Consider the following 23,451-nt stretch of genomic DNA (forward strand, 5'->3'; position numbering starts at 1 on the left):
GTGAGGTGACGGGAAAAGGTCTGGGGAATTTCCATTTCTCATTAAAAGGAGGGCTGCAGTGAGAACCCGCAAGAAGTAACAAAATATGAAGTAGACCTAACCCTGCTCTTGGAGAGTCTTGTGCGTCCAAGATGCAAGAGGCGTCGAGGTAGCAAGGTAGCTCCCACCTGTCGCTCTCCCACAGGCGCCGCGGCTATGGCCGGAAGTAGCTGCACTGGGATTGGCGGAAAGAAGCAATCAGTCTCAGCGAAGCCCCATCTTCCTGCCATTTCCTGGTTGGAAGACCGCGACGTCAGTCACCACATCAGGCTCCGCCTCCGGGACAGGTGAGGCTACTTAACCCGTTTGCCTCCGGCTGTTTGGGACTGGGAGCGGCCGCGCTAATCGGGAATCAGGGTAGGGCTGGTTCTATTTGGCGCCTCCCGCCTGTCCGGGCAGAGCGCAGCGCGCGGAGCTTAAGCAACCCGGGAGCAGCTCGGATGGCCTCTTTGAGGCTTCTCCACCCGCCCGCGCGCCTGGTTCTGGACCGGCGCGCTCTACAGCCTTGGGGCAGGATGGCCCGGTGTGCCGCGTTCTCTCGGGGAAGCCGGCAGGCTGGACAGCGCCATCCCTTGGTCCTGGGAACTGTCCGGCGGAAGAAGACAGAATGGTGCGTGGAATCCGACTGCAGGGCTGGACGCGGCTAAGAGGGCGTGCTAGCGGGCTATTTCTAGTCCGGTGCCGCCACTTATTTGTTGAGTGACCTCGAAGCGTTTGATGTTACTCTGTGTAAAATGGGAATGTGAGCACCGTCCCCACGGGTTGGTTAGCACACAGAGTTTAGCAGACTGACCAACTTTTAGGGAAGATTCGTTTTTCTTAATTAATCCTCCCTCTTCAGTTCTCTGCCTGTCCTGGGTTCTGCCAGCCAAACCAAATCTAGCTAAATTTCTGACCAGGGAAGTCATCCCCCTCTAATTATTTTCTCCCTTCCTCTCCCTCTTAATCCCCCGCCCCCATTTTACCAATAAAAAAAAAAAATTAAAAGTGTTCCGGTTCCTCACTAATTCATGATTTAAGAAAATCGCAAAGGAGTTTGGTGATGTTTGTATGACAAATGTCCTTTTACCCAGCAAATGTATTTATAATAACAGGTTAGCTAAAAACAAAAGCTTTGTCATCTTATTATTTAGAGCCCTTACAAAGAATCGAATCTATCTCGATTGTGCAATAGTCAGTATTTCAACTCCATTAAATTGGGTTTTGAGAATTCTATTTTCATGTAATTGGGCTGGAGAGATGGTTGTGCCATTAAAGGCCAATCAAAAGGTTCAATCAAAAGATCAAAAATATAGTGATTTGTGCTGAGACAAAAAATTTTAATTGTTAAAATTTCTTAGATTGGTAATTGTTCGTTTTATATGCCAAGAAATACAGTGTTTCCTATGATGAAAATGTATCTAGTTCTTTCTAGATAATAAGTTGTAGAAAATGAGAGACATTTTATTTTACATAACTATTTTTATGTAAACAACATATATAGCTTTTGTGTTGTTTTGTTTCATTCAGTTTTGTTTTTTTTGGTTTGGTTTGGTTTTTCAAGACAGGGTTTCCCTGTGTAGCTTTGGCTATCCTGGAATGTGCTCTGTAGACCAGGCTGAACTTGAACTCATAGAGATCTACCTGCCTTTGCCTTGCAAGTGCTAGGATTAAAAGCATGCCAAGCTAACATAGAAAGTTTTAATTAGCCTGCATCCTCTGATGTTTTCAAGGCATGTGTGACTAGCTCACAACTCAAACTAAGCAATAAGCAGAAAAGAAAGAGAGAGAGGAAAAAAAAAAAAAGCAACTAGCACTGCCCAACCCACTTCAAAGCTGGATTACCCAGAATTGGTTTGGATACATCCTTAGACAAAAACAGGTATTGACTGGTACAGCATCACAAAGGAATTGTTTGTCATTGCTACCACAGGTACAAAAATAACTTCTGATGCAACTCCCTGAATAAATACATTAAAGTCTTTAAACAAATGTAATAAATTGGAAAGATGGGAAACTGAAAAGTGGGTATTTTCAATTTCTTTATCCATTTGAAAAATACATACTTCTTGATTCAGTGCCTAAGAACTAACCCAGAGCATAGTCAGTATGACTGAGCAGTGATCACTGTTTCTTCTCTACCTTTACCTGAAACATGTCAGTAGTTTGTCATTATAAAACTCTACATTTCCTAGATTTTGGTGAGTGTTATATAGTTCATATATCTACAGCTCTGTGCTTTTATTTTTTAATTTATTATTTTATGTACATAAGTGTTTGCCTGCATGTATGTCTGTGTACCACATGTATAGCCTGGGACCCACAGAGACCAAAAGAGGGTGTGAGATGCCATGTGGATGTTAGGAATCAGACTCCAGATCCTCTGCAAGAACAGCTAGTGCTCTTAACCACTGAGCCATCTCTCCAGGCCTTTTATCTGCTTATTTATTTGTTTACTTACTTATGTTGTGTGAGTGTGTTTACATGTGTCACAGTGCTCATGTGGCGGTCAGAGGACGACTCCATGGAGTGGGTTTTCTCATTTCACCTTTACATGTTTGCCAGGGATCTAACTTGGGTTTCCAGGCCTGTGTGGTAAGCATGTTTACCCAGTGAGCCATCTCAACTGCTCCTGGTTTTTATTTTATGAAACAGGGCCTCACATAGCCCAGGATGGCTATAAACTTTCAATATAGTGCCACTTCCACCTCCTGTACCTAGCTGGGTTTTTGTTTTGTTTTTGTTTGTTTGTTTCTATTGTGTAACTCTAACTGGACTGGAATTCACTGTGTACACTAGGCTGGTTCAAACTCAGAGATTCTCCCTGCTTCTGCCTTCTGTGTACTAGGAATAAAGGTGGCTTGTGCCTCACCACACCCGTTAATTTCATCATTCGGGAAGCTAAGGCAAGGGACTTGAGACTTGAAGGCCAGACTGAGTTATATAGCATGACCTTGTCTGAGAGCCAACATGTGTTAGAAATGAGCATTAGAATAAAAATTGTGCCACAGAAAACTAACAGGAGTACTTACTTTAGTGTATTTGTACTCATTTGTTGTGTTTTGTACGTTCACGGTGCTGAGGACCTCATAAATGAAGTCCCTACCCCTGAACTACCTCCCCAGTAATATATGGTATATTTATAATGTGTTCCTGGTCTGCATAGTCCAAAGAAAATAGCAATATTGTCCTAAGCACCCAGCATTTCATGTAAATGTGAGGTTTCTGGAGAATGACAAAGGAACTCAAAAGAGGGTGTGAGGTCTCTGAGGGTGGAATTATAACTGGTTTCGAGCACTAATATGGGTGCTCGGAACTGAACTTCGGTCCTGTTTGAGAGCAGCAAGTTCTCTTAACCTCTGAGACGTCTCTCTAGCCCCCTCTCTGTTTTTGCCTTTTTTTTTTTTCTTTTTAAATCTGTGTATGTACATTGCAAGGAGAGTAAGTGGAGGTCAGAACAGAGAACAACTTGAGTGTGTAGATATCTCCTCTTACCATGTGGATTCTAGCTAGAGATTGAACTCAAGTCATCAAACTTGCTAGCAAGCCCTTTTACTCTCTGAGCCATCTTTCTGGCCTGTAGGTGACTTTTATTTAGTTGTATTTTCAACTTATCTATAAGTAATACATTACACTGGGGTCATCAGAAAATTCAATAAAGGTAGTAAGAAAAAGATCACTGCAGTTTGGTTGGGAATGTAGCTCAATCAGTAAAGTACCAGCCTAGCATGCACAAAGCCCTGAGTTTGATCCCTAGCATTTCATCAAACCAGGTATGGTTGGTTGTATTGGTTGTAATCCTAACAGTTGGAGGGGGAGGTAGAGATTAGAAGTTCACAGTTGGTGCTGGAGAGATGGTTCATTGGTTAAGAACACTAACTGCTCTTCCAGAGGTCCTGAGTTTAACTACCAGCAACCACATGGTGGCTCACAACCATCTGTAATGGGGTCTGATGTACTCTTCTGGTGTGTGTGTGAAGATAGCTACAGTCTACTCATATAAATAAAAATAAATAAATCTAAAAAAAAAAAAATAAGTTTAAGGTCATCCTTGACTACATCCCATGTTCAAGGCCAGCCTGGGCTACATGAAACTGTCTCCAAAAAAAATCATTATACATATAAAATGAAGAGCTAGTCAAATGAGATACTTGTCAGTGAGTGTTAGGGATGGTTTTTGGTTTGTTTGATTGGTTGGTTGGTTTGTCTTAATTTTTACTGCTTTTACTTGGTTTTTTGAGACATGATCTCACTCTACTGAAATTCTAGACAAGCACCACCACATCTGGGCCATTCAAAAAAATGATTGAAAACAATCACTTTTTCAGGTGACGATGAAGATGACTGGCTTGTTGTTTATGTTTGGAGGAACTTAGCCCATGCAAAGTCAAGAACTTCTGAGAAACTGCTGGACAGAAGCACAGGTCAGTGTCTTTACAGTAACTAGAAATATATTTCAAAAAGATATCTGTAGAATGTAGACTAATCTGCTTCTTCCCTGATGAGTCCTTGGGAAGAATATATTTTTCATATTGCCTTCCCAGGAAGCTGCATCTTTCCAGTGAAAGATGAAAACTTGCAGCAATTCTATAACATTTCCCCCACATGAGTACATGGTAAAAGAAAAGCCAAACATCACACTGAAGAATGCACATCAGCAACTATATAGAAATGCAGCACAGTCTACATTTGTACATGCTCATTGCAAAAAGACAAAGAAAAAAATCTAAGCCTACAATCAATAGATCCCTGGAAAAGTCAAGTCCAGATTTCTGCTTCTGTCTCACAAACCCACTGTGTAAACCTGAAGCTAGCTACTCTAAACATCTTTCATATGTATTCTTAGATACTACACACTACAACTGAGGCAGTCACATCTGGTCTCTTTTTTTTTTTTTTCTTTTTTTTTTTTTTGGTTTTTCCAGACAGGGTTTCTCTGTATAGCCCAGGCTGTCCTGGAACTCACTCTACAGACCAGGCTGGCCTCTAACTCAGAAATCCACCTGCCTCTGCCTCCCAAGTGCTGGGATTAAAGGCATGTGCCACGTAGGAGCTTGGGTTCTTGTGTGTAACACTTTCTTGATGGGGGAGCCACTAGATAGCAACCCCGACACAATCGCACACTCATTGCACAGTCACTATGGCCTGGCATTTAGTGAATCGGCACTTGTTAGTCAGAAGGACTCCTGAGGATTCTCTAGGTTCACTTTTTGTAATTTATATGTTTTACTTTTGGACAGGGTCTTGCTGTGTGGCACCAGCTGCAGACTGGCCTTGAACTTAATATTTAAGAGCTTTGTTTTCTTCCTGTCTTGTTCTTTCTTTCTTTCTTTCTTTCTTTCTTTCTTCTTTCTTTCTTTCTTTCTTTCTTCTTTCTTTCTTTCTTTCTTTCTTTCTTTCTTCTTTCTTCTTCTTCCTCTTCCTCTTCCTCTTCCTCTTCCTCTTCTTTTTTTTGTTTTTGTTTTTTTGGTTTTTCGAGACAGGGTTTCTCTGTGTAGTCCTGGCTGTCCTAGAGCTCACTCTGTAGATCAGGCTGGCCTCGAACTCAGAAATCCGCCTGCCTCTGCCTCCCAAGATTAAAGGCGTGCGCCACCACCGCCCGGCCTTCCTCCTCCCCCACTACTACTACTACTACTACTACTTCTTCTTCTTCTTCTTCTTCTTCTTCTTCTTCTTCTTCTTCTTCTTCTTCTTCTTCTTCTTCTTCTTCTTCTTCTTTTTCTTCTTCTTCTTCACAGGGCTTCTCTAGTATCCCTGACTGACCTGGAACTCACTATGTAGGTACGGCTGGCCTCAAACTCACAGAAGTCTAACTCCCTCTGCCACCCGAGCACTGCTATCATCAAGGGCCTGGCTTTTGTTTTTGAGACAGGGTCTCATACTCTAGATTGGCCTCAAACTCAACATATAGCTGAGGCTGGCCTTGAACTCATGAGCCTTCCTGCCTCCACTTCATAAGTACCAAAAAAAACAGGTATTCACAATCACACCCAGCTCGTGCCTCTGGTGTTGTTGATGTTGTTATCATCATCGTCATTGTCGTCATTGTTGTGTATATGATGTGAGGGAGACACTTTGTGGTAAGTCCTTTAACCCTCTGAACTATCTTACCTCTCTCAAACTTCCCTGTTTAATATAGTAGAGGCCAGAGGATTGAGTATTAGTGTCAGTATCTCCTGGGAAAATCTCTGAGTTAATACACAGCCTCTTGCCTGTTGAATTGTTTTCTGTGAGAATTAGAAGCACTTACCAAAGTGGGGAAGCAGCAGGTACAGGACTCCAGTTCCACGACTAATTTTAACTTGCAGGTGAGGCCTGAGTCATTTTGCAGGCTGAGCTCTGAAGTTCTTATGGAGTGTTTGAACTTAACTCGTTTGCCACACCCCTCACTCATCAAGACAGGCTCATAAATCAGGAGACGCAACAAGGCGTTCACCTGCAGGGCAAGGTAACAGTGCCACCTACCAGGTGTTCTTCCTTAAAGAAATGATATGGTGGCCCCAATAGCACATGTATAGAAAGTCTGGTTGAGCCCTCAGTCTGATAGGAGCTCTAGAAAAGAAAAATGGTTAGGGCTCTATCTGTAACTTTTTGTCTAGAAGGCCTGCGTTGTCAATGCTAGAAGATGAAAAAAACAATACTGAACCTTATCAGAGATTTAGATATAAAGGTTTGTCAGTTAAAGAGAATTACTTCACCATTACAGTGGTATGCAGAACATATGGCTGAGAAGTGGGCGGGCTTGTCAGTGACCTCTCAAAACCTGTTCAGAAGTTGGCAGTTTTTAGTCAAGATTGAGCCATACTAGGGAGTCCAAAGAAAATAGCAATACTGTCCTATGCACCCAGCATTTCATGTGAATGTGAGGTTTCTGGAGAATGACAAAGGAACTCAGAAACATTTAAAACAAAACTGGTTAGACCACTTCTTAGAGTCTTGTAATCACATGTCCAATAATTGGCCTCGTATATTCTCTAGTGTGTTCCCGTGTGCCACTAGCACCTGAGCAGACAGATGGAATCTTTAGTATGATCATCTTAGAGGTGACTTCAGGGGGGAGAGAGAGAACAAGCCTGAAGTCCTGAGTTTAACCCACATTAAAAAAAATAAAAAACTGGATGCAGTAGCAGTTATCTGTAATCCTGGTGCCTCAGCACCACAGAAGGAAGAGAACTGACTTCCATTGGCACACCTGCCCTCAGCCATTCTCGCCCCCTCTCACTCTCTCTCTCTCTTTCCCTCTCTCCCTTCCCCCTCTCCCTCTCCCTCTCCCTCTTTTTCTTGGCCTCCCAAGGGTACTTGCATGTGCATGATGTACACATACTAACAAACAAAATAAAACATTTAAATCTTTAAAAAAAAATATGCTGGAGCTGGAGAGATGGCTCAGTGGTTAAGAGCACTGACTGCTCTTCCAGAGGTCCTGAGTTCAATTCCCAGCAACCACATAGTGGCTCACAACCATCTGTAATGGGATCCGATGCATTCTTCTGGTGTGTGTCTGAAGATAGCTACAGTGTACTCATATAAATAAAAATAAATAAGTCTTTGAAATATGCCAGGCAGTGATGACGAATGCCTTTAACCCCAGCACTCTGGAGGTAGAAGCAGGTGGATCTCTGAGTTCAAGGCCAATCTGGTCTTCAGAGTCCCAGGTTAGCCAAGGCTACACAAAGAAACCCTCTGTAGTGGTTTGAATATATTTGTCCTGGGGAGTGGCACTATTTGGAGGTGTGGCCTTGGAGTAGGTATGTCAATTTGGGTGTAGGCTTTAAGACCCTCTTCCTAGCTGCCTGGAAGCTAGTCTTCTAGAGGCCTTCAGATGAAGATGTAGAACTCAGCTCCTCCTGTACCATGCCTATCTGGATGCTGCCATGCTCCCACCTTGATGATAATGGACTGAACCTCTGAACCTGTAGGCCAACCCCAATTAAGTGTTGTCCTTATAAAAGTTGCCTTGGTCATGGTGTCTGTTCACAGCAGTAAAACCCTAAGATACCTTCTCTCTCTCAAAATAAAAAAAAAGTAACAAAAAAAAATGTAGCTCAGGCTAGCTTGAAATGCACTGTTATCATGGATGTCCTTGAACTCCTGATCCTCCTAACTTTAACTCATATACCTGCTACCACTTCCCATTTTATGTGGTGCTGGGATCAAACCCAGGGCTTTGTATATGCCAAGCAAGCACTATACATCCCTAGCCCCCCTAATTTTCTTAGCAATATTGGAATTGACCCTGTGAGCATCAAATATGGAAAGCAAGCACTGTACCACTCACTGAGCTACACCCTAAACCTAAAGAAACCTCACATAGTTGCCCAGAGGGTCTTGAAAGTGACATCTTCCTGCCTCAACCCCTACAGTAGATGAGGAACAACAGGCACACACCACCAGACACCTGGCAGTAGTCCTTACTCCTCTTCTGTAATAACTACTATTCCACTGTTTGTTCATTTGTTACAGGATCTCACTCTACAGCCTGGGCACACTTGGGACTCACTGTGTGACCCAGGCTGGCCTCAGACAAGGAGCATTCCTCCTACCTCAGCCTTTCAAGTGCTGGATTTACAAGCATGAGCCACATGCCCAACTCTCAAATGTACAAAATATACTTAAGTTAGAAAAATGGGAACTTAGGGAAGAGATATTTGACATGTTTTAACATAAATGCACAGTTTTATCACCACAATTCTCAAAAGTATCATCTGTATATGTCCAGAGGTTTGAAAACCTTTGCAGGGAGCCCATGAAGTAACAACTGTTTTTGAGGCCAGGCATCTTGCCACACACCTGTAATCCCAACACTTGGGAAACTGAAGTAGGCTAGTCTGAGGTACTGTTGAAACCTTGACACAAAGGTGAGGGAGAGAAGGAGGAGAAAGAAGAAAGACAGTAGGGAGAAAGGGAGGAAGGGAAGAGAAGGAGGGAGGAAAGGAAGGGAAGAAGGGAGGGAGGAAGGAAGGAAGGAAGGAAGGAAGGAAGGAAGGAAGGAAGGAAGACAATAATGACAAAATAAAAACCTTTCCTCCTGGCACCTTAGCACAATTATTTAAGGCATGAGTATCAAATTTCCAACAGTCACTGTATTTGTCCTCATTAGGCACTTAAAGGAGAAAGAAAAGCAGATGTCACTAAGAATGTCCTGAGTTTGGAGATTTAGGTCAGAGCACATACATACATGCTCAAGGCTCTAGATTCTATCCCCAGTACTGCAAAAGGTAGATATGGTGGCAGACTACTGTAATCCTAGCACTGGGAGATGCAGGTAAGAGGATCAGAAGTTCAAAGCCAATCTCTGCTAGAGAGTTCAAGGCAATTCTGGGATACAGGATGCCCTCTGGCTCACTCTCAAAAAGAAACACACACACACACACACACACACACACACAAGGAAGGAAGGAAAGAAGGAAGAAAGCATCATTATTAAGTGTCATGATTAAAATAAAAACCACAGTGAGATATCACTAAGCTCAATAACAGTACAAAAAAGGACAGATAATAGCTAGTCTACCACTAAGAGAAGGCAGGTGGGAACTGGAAGGCAAGAACTGAAACATCCCCGAGGAGTGCTGCCTACCGACTTGCTCCTCCTCATGAACTCAGCCTGCGCTATTGCACTTCACAGGACTGCTCAGGGGCAGCAGCATCCACAGTGACATCAATCATTAAGGCAAAACTCCCACAAACTTACCAACAGGCCAATCTTACCCAGGTATTCAATTAAGATTCCCTGTTCCAAGCCTGGTGTGGTGGCACACGACTTAAATGGAGGCCAGCCTGGTCTATAGAGCAAAGCACCAGGACAGCCAGGGCTATCAGATATGTGTAAGTGTGTATCAAGTGAAAAAAAATGAAAAACCAAAAATATATATATATATAAAACAACAAGCACATTCAAGTACACTTAGATCCTTTTGTAGAGAAAAAAAAAGTTAAGTAGTGAGAAGCATGAGGCACCAGACAAAAGGACAGAAAAAAACAAAATAAGAATTTAGAACCTAGGGGTAAATCAGAACCACAGGAGAGGCCAGGGATTCACATGGTAACCCTGGATTTTAAAGCCCACAAAAATTTGAGAACCATTATTCCACAGGTTCAGACTGGAGACAAGAAGTCTTAAATGGCTGATATGAAGGGTTTCCCTTGGAGCTTGGGAGGCCCTAATAACTCTATATACAGTTGTAGGTCTTTCATCTGAAGATTTCAAACAATGTTATAGGCATTAATTACTTTTTGCAGCACACAAGACTAAAATTCCATGCTCTTGGCCCTGTTTTATTGACAGAAAATGGTAGCTTCTGTCTTACAATCATTTGGCCTGGTTTGAATGGCTAAGAAGGATGCAGGGAGTGGAGGATTTCCTGGGCATGTGAAGTGCTAAGTGAATGTGTGGTGTTAACATGGGTCCTAGCCTCAAACTCAGAGGGAAATAGCAAAGCCTCTGCCTGCCCTATTGGGGCAAGGCTCAGAGAAATGTCTTCCTAGTGGACCCAAGGGTAGACAGTGTGTGCAGAAAATGTCCATCATAGCTTTCTCCTTCCAGATATTTTATGACCTGAAGGCTGTTCCCCTATGGAGTTTACTCCTATGAAGATTAGCTAAATCTATCTTCTTAATCCATTTGTATTTCATAAACATTCACCTCCTTGTCTTCTTGTTTATCTTTACGTAATAACCCTGCTCACGATCAACTCTGTATAAGAAACACACCAAGCCTCTGAGATGCCACAGTTTCTCCATCAAGGAGCCCATCCAGCCAAACTCATCTTTTCTGTGTGTCCTGTCTATGCCTGTCTTTTCTCCATACCCTAGCTGCCCCTAGTCAGATTGGTCCATCCCTGGAGCTGTGCAGTATTGTACTGGCTGGTTTTATGTGTCAACTTGACACAGGCTGGAGTTAGCACAGAGAAAGGAGCCTCCCTTGAGGAAATGCCTCCATGAGATCCAGCTGTAAGGCATTTTCTTAATTAGTGATCAAATGGGGAGAGCCCATTGTGGGTGGTGCCATCCCTGACCTGGTAATATAAGAAAGCAAGCTGAGCAAGCTAGGGAAAGCAAGCCAGTATAGTAACATCCCTCCATGGCCTCTGCATCAGCTCCTGCTTCTTGATCTCCTTGAGTTCCAGTCCTGACTTCCTTTGGTGATGAACAGCAATGTGGAAGTGTAAGCTGAATAAACCCTTTCCTCCTCAACTTGCTTCTTGGTCAAAATGTTTGTGCAGGAATAGAAACCCTAACTAAGACAAGTCTGAAGCCAACACTGACCTCAAATATCTTTCCCTCTAAACAAAGTGTAAATGTGTGTGTGTGTGTGTGTGTACACATGTATGTGTACAAACACCTTAATACATATGGGGGTGGGTTTTTGTTTTTTTGTTTTCTGAGACAGGGTTTCACACTCTCCCTTTGGCTGGCCTTGAATTCCTTCCAGTCCTCAGTTATCTGTTTTGTTGGTTTGGTTTTGTTTTTTGTTGTTGTTGTTTTGTTTTTGTTTTTGTTTTGTTTTTGGTAGGGTTTCTCTGTGTAACAACTCTTACTGTCCTAGAACTCACTTTGTAAACCAGGCTGACCTCAAACTCACAGAGATTCTATTGCTTCTGCCTCCTCAGTACTGAGATTAAAGACATGCATCACCACACCTGGCTTCTCAAAAAAAAAAAAAAAAAAAAAAAAAAAAAAATGTGTGTGTATGTTTATGGGGTTGGGGGTGTCTGGAGATACAGCTCAGTGCTAGAATGTTTGCCTAGCATTCAAATCTCAGTCCTGTAAATCTGCCTGTATTCCTTGTAATATTGCTTAGCTTTGGGTTTTTGTTTTTGCTTTTTCATTAAAAAACAAAGCAAACAAATGCTTTTCAGGGGCTAGAGAGGAGGCTGGAGAAGCGGCTCAGCAGCTACCCATCTAGGTTTGAGGGATCCACTGTTTGATGACAAGCAGTTACCTGCTTAGCTCACTCGCCTGGGCCTGGTTTTGTTTTTGTTATGTGTATGGGTGCTTTGTTTGCAAATATGTCTGTAAACAATCATATGCCAGGTAACCTCCAAGGCTGGAAGAGAGTGAGAGAGTGTCACATTCCCTGGATCTGGAGTTACATTTGTCTATAAGCTGCTAGGAAGGTTCTGGGAATCACACCCAGGTCCTCTGGAAGATCGGCCAGTGGGTTGCTTTTTTTTTTTTTTTTTTTTTTTTATGTTGTTACATTTGTTTGATGTGTGTGTTGGGGGTGGGGTGCACGTGCATGCACAGTCATCCACAGAAGCACATGTGCATGTATGTGTCATGACATGCATATGTTTGCCAGAGGACTTGATTCTGTCATTCTTATGTATAGGTCCAGTGGATTGAACTCAGATATTTGCCAAGTATCTTGCTAGCCCTTTTGAAGGTTTAGCTGGTTGGTTTGTTTGGCTTGGTTTGATTTTGTATTGTTTTGTTGTTTTAGTAATTAATTAATTTTTTATTTTTGAAACAGAATCTCTCTGTAGTCCTTGATGTCCTAGAGCTCACTGTGTAGTCCAGGCTGGCTTTGGACTCACAGAAATCCTCCTGCTTCTGCCTCCTGAGTGCTGGGATCAAAGACTTTCACCACCACACCAGACAAGAAAATAAATCTCTTTGATACCTACTAGAGAAAGTCACTTGTTCACCACCTGCTAGAGAATGTGCCTTGTGGAGGGGGAGGGGACATGGGACACCCATCCCTGTGATAGTCTACCATATCTTACTTCAGGAAGATTTGTGTCTTGGGAATTATCTACCCAGCCATCTTTCTTTCCATAAAAGAAAGCTGAGACTCTTCATCAAGAACCCTTCATCAAGAACCTATCAAGGCCCTTCATCAAGAACACCCAAGAAGTCAATCACAGCACCAGAATGAGAACCAGGTCTTTGAACTCCAGGGCACACATCCAGGGCAGCTCCTTACGGCATGCCTTTCCCCAGCCTGGCTAGAATATCAAAGGCTTTCCTGGGTTCCTAGGCAGCTCCTTCACCAACATGCTATGCTCTAAGCTCCCAGGTTGAAAATAAGGTCTGGGGAGCAGGTATAGTGGTTCCAACCCCTTTTCAGTTCTTGGAACAGGGTCTTATATGGCCCAAGCTTGTCTCAAATTCATTATGTGGTTGAACTCCTAATTCTCCTGCCACTGCCTTCTAGTGCTGAAATTACAGATGCATACCACTGTCCCCAGCTTTGAAATATCTTATTTCTAACATAAAAGTGTTCTGTTCATTGCTACTCTCTTTGAGAAGAGCAGGAGTCTCTGGGGATCATGTGTTCTCTAAGTGGGAGTTCTACCATTGAGCCATGTCTTCATCCTATTCACTGCTACTAGCTCCTCTTCTTTGGTTTGGATGTTTTGAGACAGAGTCTTGCTATATAGCCAAGGCTAGCCAGAACCTACCCTGTGGTCTAGGCTAGCCTCAAACTTAGAATCCTTGTACTTCAGCCTCTCCAGTGCTAGGATTTCAGGTGTACATTACCACACCTAACTCACTGTCTTTTTTTTCCTAATTATTCACAAAGTATTTTTAAATATTTATTTATTTTTACTTTATGTGTATGAGTATTTTGTTTACATGTATTTAAGGGTACTTTGTGTATGACTGGTGCTCAAGAAAGCTAGCAGAGGGTGCTGGATTCCCCTGGAACTGAAGTTAGGGACAGTTATAAGCTGCCATATAGATGTTGGGCATCATACTTAGGTCCTCTGGAAGAGCTGCAAGTGCTCTTGACTTCTGAACCATCCTTCTGGTACCTAAAAAAATACATATTCTTTAAATTTGCATACAATATGATGGGTTTTAGTATGGTATTCTCATACTTATTATTCTTTAATGCCACTCCTAGGTATAGAAATTCTTGTACTTGCAGAAGATATTTTGTATACTTTTTATCTTTTCAACTTATAAAATTATTTTTGATATGCAACTGTGATGATTTGCATGAGAATAGCCCATAAGCTCATATATTGAATACTTGGTTCCCACTCAGTCAGTGGAACTGTTTGGGAAGAATTAGGAGGTGTGGCCTTGTTGGAAGAGGTATGTCACCAGGGGCAGGCTTTGAGGTTTCAAAAACCTGGGCTTGCCAGGCAGTGGTGGCTCAAGCCTTTAATCCCAGCACTTGGGAGGCAGAAGCAAGCGGATTTCTGAGTTCGAGGCCAGCCTGGTCTACAGAGTGAGTTCCAGGACAGCCAGGGCTACACAAGGAAACCCTGTCTCCAAAAAACAAACAAACAACAACAACAAAAAAAAAACCCCTGGGCCTGGTCCCTTTTGACCTTTTGACTGTCTCTGTCTCTCTCTGTCTCTCTCCCTCTCCCTCCCTCTCCCTCTCCCTCTCCCTCCCCCCCCCTCTCTCTCTCCTGTGCTTGTGAATCAAGGTGAGCTCTCAGCTATTGTTTCAGTGCTATCTATGGCTTCTTTTGCTGCCATGCTCCCCATTGTGACAGCCATGAATTCTCTCTGAAACTGGAAGCTGCAACTTAAATATTTCTTTAATAAGTTGCTCTGGTCATGGTGTTTTTGTTTTTTTTTTATCACAGCAATATAAAAGCAGCTAAGATAACAGGTAATAAGAAGAATGATATAGCTATATATGTTGAAAAAATCCAATAAATATTAAGTAATAGGTATATTATGAAATTCTATGGTATAATTCAATTTAATAAATATTTTGTTTGTTAAAATAAATCTTAACATCAAACATGAAAATATTGGTGTAATTATATCCAGTAAATTTCAATTTCTTTTTTTTTTTTTTTGGTTTTTCGAGACAGGGTTTCTCTGTGTAGCCCTGGCTGTCCTGGAACTCACTCTGTAGACCAGGCTGGCCTCGAACTCAGAAATCCGCCTGCCTCTGCCTCCCAAGTGCTGGGATTAAAGGCGTGCGCCACCACCGCCCGGCAAATTTCAATTTCAAAATTATAAATCCCTGTAATGTTTCAATACTTTCCAGTAACCTCATTTGCTTTGTAAGCAATAAAATAATAAAGGTTATTTTATGTGCATAAAAAACTGTCAGCTAGAGAGTACCTATTCTAGAAAAAAAATGCATTTTTTTTTTTTTTTTTTTTTTTTTTTTTTTTTTTTTGAGACAGTATCTTTCCATATAGGCTTGGCTATCCTGGAACTCCATGTAAAACCAGGCTGGCTTTGAACTCATAGCAATTGATTTGCCTCTGCTGGGTCAAAGATGTGTGCCACCATGTCCACCCCCACTCCTCTTTTTTGAGACAAAGTCTGGACTAGCCTGTAATCTGTGACTGTTTTCCTAACTGAGTCTACCAAATGCTGAGATTACAGATATGAACCATGCACCTGACATCTTTTCCTCCCTATTACAAGTAGAAAAGGTGATCCCTACAAGCTATAAAAAGAGGACTTTTGAGCACTTAACATAGAAGACTTAAACATAAAAGGACTTCTTAGCTGGGCATTGCTAGTACATGTCTTTAATCCCAGCACTCGGGAGGCAGAGGCAGGTGGATTTCTGAGTTTGAGGTCAGCCTGGTCTACAGAGCAAGTTTCAGGACAACCAGGGTTACACAGAGAAGCCCTGTCTCAAAAAGAAGAAGGAGGAGGAGGAGGAGGAGGAGGAAGAGGAGGGGGAGGGGAAGAGGGAGGGAAGGAGGGGGAAGAAGAGGAAGAGGAAGAGGAGAAGGAGAAGGAGAAGAAGAAAAGTTCCTTTACTATATATAAAATGAGTGAATGGTGCCTGATCAGTCCCACTGGTTTGTCTGTCTTTCTTAAGCAACAGCAAACCAATGGCTCCCTGCTACTTCCCACCCCCAGTTCTAAAGGTAACCTAGGTCTTTGTCATCTGCTCTTCAATCCTGCATCAGTATCCCAGATCCGCAGCCAATGACATCTGGTAGTGAAGACAAAGGCTGAGAAATTTCCGCCTTCCTGAATAAAACACCTATGAAATGACAGAAAAACACAGCGATCCCAAAGCAAGTGCATGGGGAGCCTGAGATGCTGTTCTGGCTTAGCCAGTAAATTGTCCTTTTTCTATCTAGCCTCTCCCATGCATGCCCCAAAGATGCAAAGCTAGACAAGGTGGCACACACTTGTAATCTTGGCACTCAGGATACAGCAGGAAGGTGGCAAATTGGAGAGCAGCTTAGGTTATATAGTAATATCTTCTCTATTAAAAAAAGAAAAAGTCCATGTCATGTGATGGAGGCTCTTGGACAGGTCGGGGTGTGGACATGTGTTCTGTTACCAAAGGAAAGTTATCCAGCACTCTCCCGAGGAAAGTTCCCCACCTGTCTGTCTCCCCCACTAATATCCTGAGATTAGGGGGTCTATACTTGCTTTACTCAACACTGGCTATGTTGATATGAGTCAGAAGTGTTACATGGGTGAATAAAATGAAAGGCAGAGAGAGCCAGGGACCCTCCAATGTCCAGAGGGAGCATTGTTCTTACCAGAGAGGAGGCTTCTGAGCAAAGGAGAGGAGCATGGGCTTTATTCTCCCTCCCCTTCCCATTTCTCACCCCTTCGCCTTCTCAGAACCGCCATCTCCTGGGATCTGTTTGGAATGAGCTTGAACTCCCTCTACTGGCCAAAACTCAGAACTGCCCCCTGGGAATTCATTCTTCCCTATGGAAGTTCCTTCTACTTCCTCCGCAACTGTAGAGTTCATGAGGGACCAGAATTTAAGTAGAAAACAAGGATATCCATTGAGCAAACAGGAGGTTTCGAGGTCTAATTTCATACCTCTCCTCCCTCGACACTGGGAGCACTTGCTTGCCTCACCCCCTCACCTTGTGTCTGTTTCCTGAGGTCTCCACACCATGACTTCAGCTAATTCACAGAGATGTTGATTTCTGGAGCCTTTGGCTGATACATCAATTCTGACTGTGGAAGAAACATCCAAAGACAGAGTTGGGGGGAGGGAGAGAGAGAGAGAGAGAGACAGACAGACAGACAGACAGACACAGACATAAATAAATAAAGTGACTGAAGAACTAGATATGAATCCACATTCAAAACCAAAGATCAGGGTTGAGAATACCTCACAGAGCTGTGTGCCTAACTCTTTGTCCATGAGCTCATAAACCAGAACCCTGACAGATTCTGAATCTAGTAGAGGAAGATTTCCCTAAGCCCTTCATTCTGCCTACATTAATACAAAGACAAAGGGCCTTTAGATTGAATGGAGATGTCAGACTTTAGGGACAGCTCAGGACAAGTCTCTCAATCCTTCCCCATTCTTTAGAAGGACTCATCTTAGAGCTTACATCTTCACTATCATTTCCACTGAACAAGTGCTCCGGCTCCGGCCTGTTCTCAGGGCTGCTCTTCTCCTCCTCTGGCATGAGCTCATCCAGCCAGAGGAGCTCCTGTGGTGAAAAGACCCATTCCAGTGCCTTCCGGACTGCCACCAGGCCCAGCAACTGCAGGAACAGAAGCAAGCCCTGGAGCACTGGGCAGCAACAGCTGGGACGAGCAGTCTTAAATGTCCTATTAATTCACTGAGTGTTAACACATTTCTATGAAGTAGATCCTTTTTTCTTTGATATAGCTTTGTTTTGGGGATGACCTTTTATGTAGCTCAAATTACCCTTGAACTTGCCTTGTAGCTGAGGGTAACTTGAGCTCCTCCACCCCTCAACTGTAAGTGCTGGGATTAAAGTGTGCACCATTGTACCCAAGACTGACTGATTGATTTTTTTCCTGAGACATATATACTCGCTGTGTAGCTCTGGCTGGCTTGGAACTCGCTATGTAGACCAGGCTGAACTTGAACTTGTGGTGATCCCCCTACCTTTGTCCATTGAATGCTGATATTACAGATGTTCACCACCACATCCACTCTTGTTTTGATTTTTAAGACAGGATCTAACTTTGAGGTCCAATACCATATGATCCTTCTGCCTCCATTTCAAAAATACTCGAGTTCCAAACCAAAAAAAGAAGGTATTCCCATTGTACATAAAAGGCAATTGAAGCCCCAAAAGATTAATAACTTCCCTGAGGCCACACATCTGGCATGTGGTAACCAGATTGGTCCCATCCCAAAGTCTGTGGTTCTTACTTTCCCCTCTGGTAAGCCTGCCTAAGTAACAAAAGTCAGCATTGCCCTTCCAGAATCTCAGTTATTGGGGGGTGAGGGGGAGTGTTGTAGACCAGCTCAAATGAGTTAGGAAAGTTGGTGAGTCAACTATCCCAGGATCAGTTCATCTGTAAGTATCCCCCAGGTGTCTTAGGATTTCCAATCAGGAAGAGCCAGGGAAAGTAAGAGAGAAGTAAGAGGTATTCTTAAGCCATCCCCCCCACCCCCAAGCTCAGAGTCTCCCAGAACCACTCAACGCCCGCCCCCAAGTTACCATGAGTGGGAAGACAATGGCTGCAGGGGTAGACTTGATTACCCAAAGCAGACCTAGACAAGCAAGCTGGATGCCTGTGAATAGGTGGACTCTGCTCAGAGGTATGTGTCGCAGGAGCAGCATGTCTGGCTGATGTTTCCTTGGCATCAACAATAGCTGCACTCTCTTCATAAACTGAGAGAATGAGGGGAAAGGAAAGCAGGATGTTGGGGTCATTTGGAGGGTGTCACTGTTAGCTATAAGTACTTCAGCAGGAAGGGAAGGCAGCTCCCTTGGCCTTCCCGCCTAGGTCATGGCAGCATAGTTTCTATGCCCAGGAGAAGCAGGGTAATGGATATGAGGGGGGCTGTCAAATGTGGGAATGATGACTAGGCTTGCTAGATGATTGGGGTGAGCTCACCTGGATGCTGCTAAGCGCTGCTACCCCCATGTACAGGAAGATGCCATAGAGCACAGGCATCGGGATGAACTAGTAGGAAGAAATAGAACACAGGAGCTTACCTTCCAGCCTCCCAGAGGCCCCACCTTAGGCCTGCAGACTGGAACCTGCCAAGGCTTTCTTCTCCTTTCACATTCTGCATGCCAGACTTCATCAAGTCTTTCCATGTCAATCACACAAGGTAAAATTACTATTATGGTCTGCATTTTACAGATGAGGACATTGAAAGACAAAGTAACTTGCCCCTACCTCTCCAGTTTTTTATCTCCCGTCATGGTATTTAGTGCTGGTCTACAATGCTACATCCCCATGCTCTAGCTTCCTGGATGCCACTGTGCCACCATGGCTGGTCTTATCCATCACACTGCCTGCTGCTCTGCGTGCTCCCATATACTGCCCTCCCTCCATTCACATGCTGGCGTTTGTTCCCCTTTTAAAGCCCTTTGCTTTGCTATTCTTTCCTCCTAAAATGTTCCTCTCAGCTGGGCATGGTGGCACACAGCTGTGATGCTAGCACTTGGGAGGCAGAAGCAGGAAGATGGCAATAAATTCAAAGCCAGCTGATCTATGTAGCAAGGTCCAGGCTAGCCAGGACTACAAAGTGAGACCCTGTTTTAACCAACCAACCAAAAAATCAATTAATCAAATATTCTAAGGGTCCTCTCTGACTGCTCAATCTGAAGTGGCCCTGACACTATTTGCAAAAAAATTTTAAATGTTTATTCACTACTGTTATTCTATGTGTGCCACAGCTTGCACATGGAGGTCAAAGGTCAATTTGTGGGAGTGGGTCTTTTCCTTCCACCATAGGTTCTGGGGACTGCATTCAGGCCGAGTCATCAGTCTTGCATGGCTAGTGCTTTTGCTCACTGAACCAGCACCCTTCATCACCTTGTCTGCTTCCGTTTTCTCGTAGAAGCTACCTGCTGAAGTTATCGTATTGCTCTAACTTTTAAACATCTGTCCTCTCTCACCAGACTCCCAGGAGGGCAGAGACATATATATGCTGTCACCACTGTATCTCTCCAGTTCCTGGGACAGTGGTTGGTATACTATTTATGAGAGTCAACCTACTTAGCAAGTGGTTAATCCTGTCCATCTGGCTCTCCTACTGCATTATTCTTACACAGCCTCCATGACCTTGGCCCTGCCTAACCTCCTGCCTCCTGCCAGTGACTCTTGTATGATATTTCCACACCCTCCATGACTGCCTTGCTGTCTTGGCTTGTTGACCTTTTTCTTCTATAGCTTTCTTCTATAGTCATGTAGGGGAGGTGTGTGTGTCTGTGTGTGTCTGTGTGTGTCTGTGTGTGTCTGTGTGTCTGTGTGTGTAGTTTCTAACATTTAGTCTCATAGCCCTACTCAGTACTCCTCTTCCTCTCTCATAGGTGCCACACATAGTGGGGTACCCCGCAGAGATTTCACAAGCCTTGAAAAAGAATAAAGGTTTTTTGCTTCAAAGTTTCTCTGGGATATGGATATATACTTGTCCAAAGCTTGTTGGAGAGCTGGACCAAGGGTGGTGCTAGAACCCCAGGGCATGATGGCATCCCCATATCCTATTCCACTAAACAAAAAGCCTACTGGCTAGGAAATTAGGTATATTTTTAATTTTTTTTATATTTTTAGATAAGGTTTCATGTAGACCAAGATTTGCTCAAACCGACTATCCGAGGCTAGCCTTGAGCTTGAACTCCTGATCCTCTACCTCCCAAGTGTTTGAATTACAAGTATGCAACCACCACAACACTTTTGTTGTTATTGATACGTGTGTGTGTGTGTGTGTGTGTGTGTGTGTGTGTGTGTGTGTAGCATGTAGGTCATGTAGGTCAGAGGATAGCTTATTGGAATCAGTTCTTTCCCTCTATCACACAGACCCAGACCCAGTATCAAACTTCAGGCTTATTAGCAAAACCCTTTATTTGCTGAGCCATCTCAGACTCCCTGGTTTTTTAGTTTCTTTTGATGTAGGGTCTCCCACTATAGCCCAAGCCGTCCTGTAACTTACTGTGTACACGAGCAGGTCTCAAACTTGAAACAAGCCTCCTGCCTCAACCTCCTGGTTCTAGGATTATAGGCATAAACCAGCATGCTCTGGAAGTCTAGGTTTTCCATTGTTGTTTTGTTTTGTCTTGTTTTTTTATCTGAGAAATGGCTCTCTTGGTGGGCACTTATAAATTACATCTTTAACCTTCAGGTTTCTCATTTGTAGAGTATGTGTGTCTCTCAGGGTTAGTCAGCACAAAGATTAATATAACCATGTGAGAAGAAAATGCAGTTCCTGGCACACTGTAAGTGTTCAGCCAGTATCAATTCTATCGACACTGCTGCACTGGCCCTGATCCTGGCCAAACATGTACCTTGAGCACAGGTGCCAGGAAGATGGAGACACCTGTAAGGATGAACACCACCAAGCCTGTCAGCCTCTGTTCCCTGTGGAGAGAAGGAGAAATTAGCTGGGTCTTAGTGTGCTTCTAGAACACCCAGGTTAGAAACCTTACCAGACCTGTAACAGACATGGCACCAGAGAAGAGGAGGGATACCCTTGATAGGTCACCTGCCGAAGGACCCCTGCCTGCCCTGAGAAACTGAAAGGAAAGGCAGAGCACTCCAACCTGGGGCCCCTGGCCTCTCCATCAGTCCAAGCTCAACATTGTTCTGTTTCTTTCTTTTTAAAAAAAGTATTGTATTACATCTTTCTTATTTATACTGTGTATGTGCAAGCATGTATGTAAGTATGTGCCTGTCTTGGTGTATATGTGATGGTCAGAGGACAACTTGCAGGAATCAGTTCTTTAGATTGATTGATTGATTGATTTTTTTTGTTGTAGCCTTGGCTGTCCTGGAACTCTGTAGACTAGGATGTCCTCAAACTCACAGAGATCTGCCTCCCTCTTCCTATTGAGTACTGGGATTCAAGGTGTGTGCACCACTATGCCTAGCTGCTGTTTTTATTTAGATGGAAAATTAACAATTTTTCATTGCCATAAAGACCTATATTTCATAATTTACACGGTTAGTCAACTTCATGTATTTGGTAGACTGTTTCTAACAGTTACTAATTGTCTTTGTCATGGGTTCCTTTGCAACATCATGACGTGCTTCTGCTTTGAGTGGGGACATAAAGATGGTATCTCCCCTCCACTTTAGCCCTGGCTCCCTTCACCCTTACCTTTATAATGCTTTTCTTGAAGCCCCTCACCCATCACAGAGTGCAGAATTTGCCTCCCATTTACTCACTGCAGTTCTTAGGGGGCACAAGCTGAGAATTCAAGCTGCCCAAATAACTCACACATCCCATAACCATTTTGCCACACCCCTCTTCCCCCAGCTTATTGATTACAGACTTCACCTGATGCCCAGGAAGTTGGGGACTTCTCCAGGGACACAGGCTTTGCTCTCTCTCCGAAGACTATCCATGTGGGCCAAGGAGATGACGGTAGCTGAGACATACCAGGGCAGCCCAAGTGCTGATGTGAACAGCATCAAAACGGCTACACAGAAGAGGTCCAGGTGGAAGCCTGCTCCCTTCTGTGGGGAATGGGTGTTGTTTTGAAGCTAGAAGTGGAGTGTAGACACCACCCTGGAGTTCCTTACCCAGCAGCCTTACCTGCAGTCTGTATTCTGCACGGTTGAGGATGACTGCTGTGATCTGCTGGTCCATGAAGATAAGGATAGACAGCAGCAGAGCAGGCAAGGCAGCGGCCACACTCAGCCACCAGGGGTTAGCTCCAAAAGGAGACACCAGCCAGCCACGCCCAGGGAGTGTAGGCTGAGGGGATATTCCATGGGCAGGGTGGAAATGCCTCCCAAGAACACCTCATCAGCACACCCCCAACCACCACTACCATGTCTATCTTCCACATTCCACAATTCCACATCCTGCCCCCAAGACCTTAGATTCTAGGAGATAGCACTGTCACACAGACACACAGACAAACAGACAGACAAATGCATGTGTTCTCTCTCTCTCTCTCTCTCTCTCTCTCTCTCTCTCTCTCTCTCTCTCCTTCAGTGTATCCCAGTGCCTTAAAAGAGAGCAGAAAGGGCTCTGGACTTTGGTTCAGGGGCTCTTTCTCTCTTTCCCCCCAACCCCCTCCCCCAGAAGAAGAGTTGGTGAATAAAACCTACACACACATACTTATTCACAGCCTTCCTCCTTAGGCTTACCCTCCCCACCCCCTACACCCAGAATGGGGCAACTCAGGTTCAGACCTGCCTCAGTCTGGGACAGGACTAGGTGTGTCTGTGTCTGCTCTGATTTATAAGCGTCTGTGGTGGGGAGGGGGCCCACGTGTTTGGCTGGGGTTCTGAGCTCTAAAGCCACCTCTGTAGAGCCCCCTTGCTGTTCTGCCCTGGTGGTGTTGCCCTACAGAAGGAGCTCCAGCTTTACTGTTGGTAGTGAGGGGTATAAGGAAGAGTAGGGTGTATGGAAGAAGGTAAGGCCAGTGGCAGGGAGAAGTCATAGCAGCATTTACTGAGTGTTTGGTATGTGCCAGGCACTATAGTAACTATTACACTATGATATGTAAATCCCAAAACAACCTATGGGAGAACTACCATTGATTATTCCATTTTATAGACTAAGAAATTCTCAGGGGAGGTATGGTGATGTGTGTCTGTAACTACAGCACATGGGGTTAAAGCAAGAGGTTA

General features: G+C 43.8%; 1 protein-coding gene and 1 long non-coding RNA gene across 6 annotated transcripts in view; one reads left to right on the forward strand and one right to left on the reverse strand.

Annotated features, from left to right (window-relative positions):
- Positions 1-23,451, forward strand: part of LOC143434344 (uncharacterized) — a 25,896-nt gene continuing 2,445 nt past the window's right edge. Inside the window, exons 1-2 of one of the 2 annotated variants that reach the window (XR_013103783.1) lie at positions 1-326; positions 4,347-4,442. This is a non-coding gene — a long non-coding RNA (uncharacterized LOC143434344). The other variant, XR_013103782.1, reaches the window with a different exon arrangement.
- The window catches only part of Slc4a9 (solute carrier family 4 member 9), a 16,018-nt gene continuing 6,220 nt past the window's right edge, over positions 13,654-23,451 (reverse strand). Inside the window, exons 15-23 of one of the 4 annotated variants that reach the window (XR_013103781.1) lie at positions 22,406-22,567; positions 22,148-22,326; positions 21,156-21,228; positions 18,757-18,825; positions 18,357-18,530; positions 17,268-17,423; positions 16,791-16,884; positions 16,521-16,656; positions 13,685-13,775 (exon numbers count right to left, since the gene is read on the reverse strand). Coding sequence is in view for 3 of the 4 variants with exons in the window: in XM_034518647.2 (XP_034374538.2) it covers positions 16,831-16,884; positions 17,268-17,423; positions 18,357-18,530; positions 18,757-18,825; positions 21,156-21,228; positions 22,148-22,326; positions 22,406-22,567 (867 nt within the window). In the remaining variant the exon portion in view is untranslated. Of the gene's footprint in view, positions 13,776-16,520; positions 16,657-16,790; positions 16,885-17,267; positions 17,424-18,356; positions 18,531-18,756; positions 18,826-18,874; positions 18,955-21,155; positions 21,229-22,147; positions 22,327-22,405; positions 22,568-23,451 lie in introns of those variants that run through there. The other 3 variants (XM_034518647.2, XM_076912789.1, XM_076912790.1) reach the window with 3 other exon arrangements.

Source organism: Arvicanthis niloticus, chromosome 14 (genome assembly GCF_011762505.2).
Source record: "Arvicanthis niloticus isolate mArvNil1 chromosome 14, mArvNil1.pat.X, whole genome shotgun sequence".
NCBI classification, from domain to species: Eukaryota; Metazoa; Chordata; class Mammalia; order Rodentia; family Muridae; genus Arvicanthis; species Arvicanthis niloticus.